The sequence below is a fragment of the Montipora capricornis genome, chromosome 3 (assembly GCF_036669925.1).
Source record: "Montipora capricornis isolate CH-2021 chromosome 3, ASM3666992v2, whole genome shotgun sequence".
NCBI lineage: Eukaryota > Metazoa > Cnidaria > Anthozoa > Scleractinia > Acroporidae > Montipora > Montipora capricornis.
The window spans coordinates 43,118,704-43,123,703 of record NC_090885.1 but is presented as its reverse complement, the minus strand read 5'-3'; the positions used below and the strand labels follow the sequence as shown (position 1 = coordinate 43,123,703).

Genomic DNA, 5,000 nt, shown 5'->3' with positions numbered 1-5,000 from the left:
ACAAATAAAGAATCAATCTATCTATTTATGTCATGACTGTTCATCCCATTCATTGAGGGCGGAGGGGTTGGCGCAGTGGTAAGATCTCTGCCTTCCAACCCTAAGGTCCCGGGTTCCATTCCCGGTTCTGCCGAGAGTGGAATATTTGGCGACCTTCTTTCCCGCTGAAGTTCACTCAGCTTTCCATCCTTCCGAGGTCGGTAAAATGAGTACCAGCATGCATGGACTGCTTAGAAGCGGCTGCCATTTGCGCCTGTATATTGCTTCCAGTCTGCTGGGGGTAAATTGATCATTGTCAAGCGCCTTTGAGACTTGTGATAAAGGCACTATATAAATGCACCACTTTACTTTATTCCAGTCAGAGAATATTCCACTCATACCGGCAGCTATCCTGCAAGCAGAGTCTCTTTCAATCTTCCTGGATAAGACAGGAAGAGGAAAGAAGACTCTGCTCACGGCGTGCATGCGTTAAAAATTGAAATGTATTCAGTGTCAGTCACACGTGACCAGTAGCCACAAAACCAGAAAACGAAAACAAACAGTCAGGATATTTTTGAACAACTCTGGCAAACACACGACAATCAAGGAATCATTTCATTGGAAACTCAATATAGTCCATACTCTTTTAAAAATGCCATTTCATTTTTTACTTTAAAATTAATTTTATAGGTTTGTTAGACTAGTTTCTGTAACCGACACACAGAGAAAAAACTCCTGGGAATTCTTACAGTTCAAATTGCCACGCTGTTGTCAATTTCAAAATATTGATGACCCATGGTGATTGATCACAGGCAAACATTAAAAGAAACAGGACTACCTCGTCCACTTCTTTGGATGAGAAGAATGCACAGGCCATGAGCACAGTCTTCTTTCCTCTTCCTGATTTATCTAGGAAGATCGAAAGAGACTCTGCTCTCAGGCTAACCAGCAGCACAACAAAAAATAATAATTTTTGACAATGGCCAAAAACCTAATAGAAGGCAAAAAAATTTTTTGAAATGATGTTTTTGATAACATTGGCATTGCAGTTGCTGAATTTAACTCCTTTATATTAAAATTAATTCCAATTTTTCAGTTACTGGGTGGACAGATTTCAAGTTACCTTAATATGAGCTGTGTTCTTCCTCTTCAAGACTTGAAGTTCATCTTGTGACTCCTCTAGAGAAGCACTCAGTTCAGACACTAGGTAAAGAAACAAAAGGAACAGTTTAATTCTTGACATGCCTCTAGACAAAAATGGACAGCAATACAATACACTAAAAAAAACCCAACTTTTGCTCTTACTAGCTTTTGATTTCTCTTCCAAATGAGTGTTTAATGACTGAATTTCATTTTCCAATGATGAAGTTCTTTCTTTCATTTCTCGCTCCTTAAACAAAGATACATTCAACCATTATATTTTCTTTATAACAGTCCTAATGTTGGCAGCATGTGAATGCACACATATTTCTGGTCGTCATTGGGGGAGAGAAACAATGGCCAGAAATACAGTGTATGTCTGTGTTCGCAGGCTGTAAAGTTGGAAACTATAACAGAAAAATACATTCTAAATCTAATAACAGAGAATATACATACTAACCAGTTTGTTCTTTGCTGTTTCCACCTGTAGAAACTGCTCTTCCAGTTTTGATTTGTCCAAAAGAATGGCATCAAGCTGTTTGTTTAAAATAATGCATGATTGTGACACACCCAATCCACAACACAAAGGAGCCAAAATAATTAACAAAAGATGCTAATAACCCATAAAAACTGTCACAAGATGCTTCTTTAAGCACTTACTTGGAGTATGGAACAAAACAAGTACCGTAAACACCAGCGTATAAGCCGCATTCGCAGATAAGCCGCATCCCGAGTTTAGCAACTTAGATTTCGGAAAAAAAAAATTTGAAAAAAATTAAAATAAATCAAAAGTGGAGTCTTGACAAAGATGTCTTACATGTAAATGCACTGTTTCTTCAAGTTTCTTGCACGTGTCAACCCGCGTATTAACTCACTAACATTTAAAACAGAGAATACTCAAACTCTTTCCTATAATTTTGACTCTCTAATAGTATGAAAATCAGACTAGGACATAAATTTGATCTTTCTCTGGCATTTTTAATCCAGTATTTTCATTCCTGTCCATTTCTCATTGGAATTTACATGCAACAACACCTGACAAACGTTTCGGTTCGTTTTAGCTTAGTAACCAGGCATTCTGGCTCGTGGTGGATCAATTTCTGTCGAAGCGAGCGGCCATCGTCGACACTGTAAACAACTTTGTGGTGGAATGGAGATTCCTTGCCGAGTGAAGTTCACCTGCTCAAGAAAGGCAAGGTTAAACCGGTTAAAAGCTCTTTTAACGAAGAAGGTTTAATCCCTGTGTAAGCTCAAACAAAAACAGCTTTTTTAGGAGCCACCAAACTCACAAAAGCAATGATCAATGGGCCATTCCATTTTTTCACCCCCTTGGAAAAGTAAACTTTTGACCCCCCTTAGAAAAGAAGACCAAAGTGCCGACACACTCCCCCTTCAGGATTTATTCAAAGATCAGAGGTGCCGACACAGTTACCCCCTCAGAAACGGCCTTTAAAGACCCCCCCACCTCCCCCTCAGAAATCCCGGTCCCTCAATAGGGAATGTGCGGATAAAAAATGGAATGGCCCAATGCGTAATGTGGTATTGTTTCATGAAGTTCTTATTAATTTGCTGCAGAGGTCTATACAGACTTAAGAATTTTCGCTAAACTTGTTAATTTATGCAAATTTACGACATGGCGTCTAGATGTTCTCACAGATGAGCCACATCCCCTATTTGATCCGAAAATTTTGAGCAAAAAGGTGCGGCTTATACGCCGGTGTTTACGGTACATGTAAATGTTTCTGCAGCCAGTTGCTCATTCATAACAACGCAGATAATGTACTGGTGAACATCGCTTATAATGTTTACAATTGCAAATAAATTCAACAGGTGACATGGCTATAGCGGTAGTATGTTTGGAAAAGGTTGCTGGAATGGAAATAACATGGGCGTTATGTCTATTTTTGCATGATCTAGTATGTAGCATGACATCAGATAAACTGGTTTAAAGTGAAAGCAGCCGGTAAGGCAAAGGCATGTGAAAAACTAGTGTAGCAGCACAGAAAACATGTGAAAAACTATTCTTGTAATTAACATGGGTAAGTGAAAACCGGTATCCAACTGCAAAGGTTCCAAACAGTGTTGTGAACAATGCAACCAGTGACCTCCAGCTCTAGATAGCTAACATGAAGATTGCGAAAGTATCGATTAATTAAAAGAAAAAAATATCAGACATCAGACATCAGCGGATGATGTTTGTACAAAGAACAGCTGAGGCAGAAAGAAATTGAAATTTCAGTCATTTATAACATATCACTGTTGGAAGTTCTGTACTGTAGATTTCATCATGTTGTCAATAGGCAAGATTAGAGTAAAGATCAGATCTTATTCATGACATTTCCAGAAGGCTGAATCCAGAATTTTCACATTTTAGCAGCATTGCATAGCGTCATTTGCCATCTCGTGGAACATGGGCTTTGAATCAGCAAACGACATTAAACGAGTGACACTGAAACCCCAACATACATGTAGAACCCATCATTTGGTTGCTCCACTGCAGGTTATAAATTCAGTAAATTCTGTAAGACGTGAGGCAGATGTGTTTATTTTTTATTGATGCAGTTGTTTTGTCACAGAGGGAGGTCAAATGTATTGCTCAAAGGGGTGTAGTACATTGCTTTTTGCCAATGAAATAACCACCTCATAGTTCTATTGTCCATTTGCTGCACAGAAAACTAAATTCTACCCAGATTATAACTCGGACACTTTTCAGGTATTCCAAATAAAAAGAGCTTTTTGTTGTACTATAAATTTGTGTACAATATGCAGAAGGTCAAAATGGTTAAAATGCCAGAAACAGTAGTGGTTACATATAAATGCTAAAATATCATACATTTGAAGGTTAAGGCATCTTTTCACAAGTCATGTAACTACTGTATGTGGCACTCAAAGATACAGTACAATACAATACAATGCATACTTAATTGACCGCTCCCCAATAGGGCTTTTCAGGGCCAATGAAACACAACGAAACAACAGAACAGAACAATAACAACAACTGTTAAGAATCCCAACTGGCCGGAGGCAAACCAGTTGGCTATTTACAAGTGCAGCTGGGAAGTTGAACCAGGGACTACACTGTACCAGCATCAAATTCAATGAGTGGTCAGAGTTAGTCTTGAACCCGGGATCTCCAGATCCCAAAGCAAGCGCCCTAACCACTGGGCCACACTACCTCCTAAAGATATGTTTGACTGCCATTTCCACTTGAAAAATAAGCAAGTTTGTTAAATTGCCTTCTGGCTAGAAAATGTGACAGATTGAGTTTGAACAAGAAAACAATAATTTTGAAAAACTACAAAGCAGTCCGACTCATCCACACCATGACAATAACTAGTAGTTAGTAAACACAAGTACTCAGTACTTTATACAAACAATCATAAAAGTTTACTTGTTATACAGCCTCTGCCAAAGCAACTTCATTAACTATGTACTGGTAAAAGAAAATGCTCTGCGAGGGAAATTGCAATGGAAATACTCAAGAACACTGGAGAACTGTTATTGAGGTTTAAAAGGACAACCTACTGAGCATCTACAGAAAAACGTTTCGTAAAAAACTAAGAAATTTTTTATTGGCAGAACAAAAGAAGAAACAACAGTCAATAAGCTTCACACAGGAACGGTCTTGACACAAAGACTCCACAGTCACATATCCCTTTCACGAATTTGATTTATATGACTTCATCACATAGAAATGATTGAAAAACAATGTTTACCGGTATTTATTTTTGTCCACTCAAGGGCAAATCTAATTTTGGCAAATTACAGGAGATTCCTGAAACTATAACTCCAATTTTTTCCTGAAAGTGGTATAAATAAAGGAAAATGTCCCTATTTCATTTTTTTTGGCACTGCATACTGTTGAAGCAATTGTCCCACAG

At 38.2% G+C, this 5,000-nt stretch overlaps 1 protein-coding gene across 2 annotated transcripts in view; it reads right to left on the bottom strand.

The window, feature by feature from the left end:
* LOC138043226 (coiled-coil domain-containing protein 186-like) overlaps positions 1-5,000 on the bottom strand; it is a 34,742-nt gene that overhangs the window by 11,197 nt on the left and 18,545 nt on the right. For both annotated transcript variants that reach the window (XM_068889384.1, XM_068889385.1), the window contains exons 11-13: positions 1,580-1,654; positions 1,285-1,369; positions 1,103-1,182 (exon numbers count right to left, since the gene is read on the bottom strand). In XM_068889384.1, the coding sequence (XP_068745485.1) occupies positions 1,103-1,182; positions 1,285-1,369; positions 1,580-1,654 (240 nt within the window). The remainder of the gene's footprint in view (positions 1-1,102; positions 1,183-1,284; positions 1,370-1,579; positions 1,655-5,000) is intronic.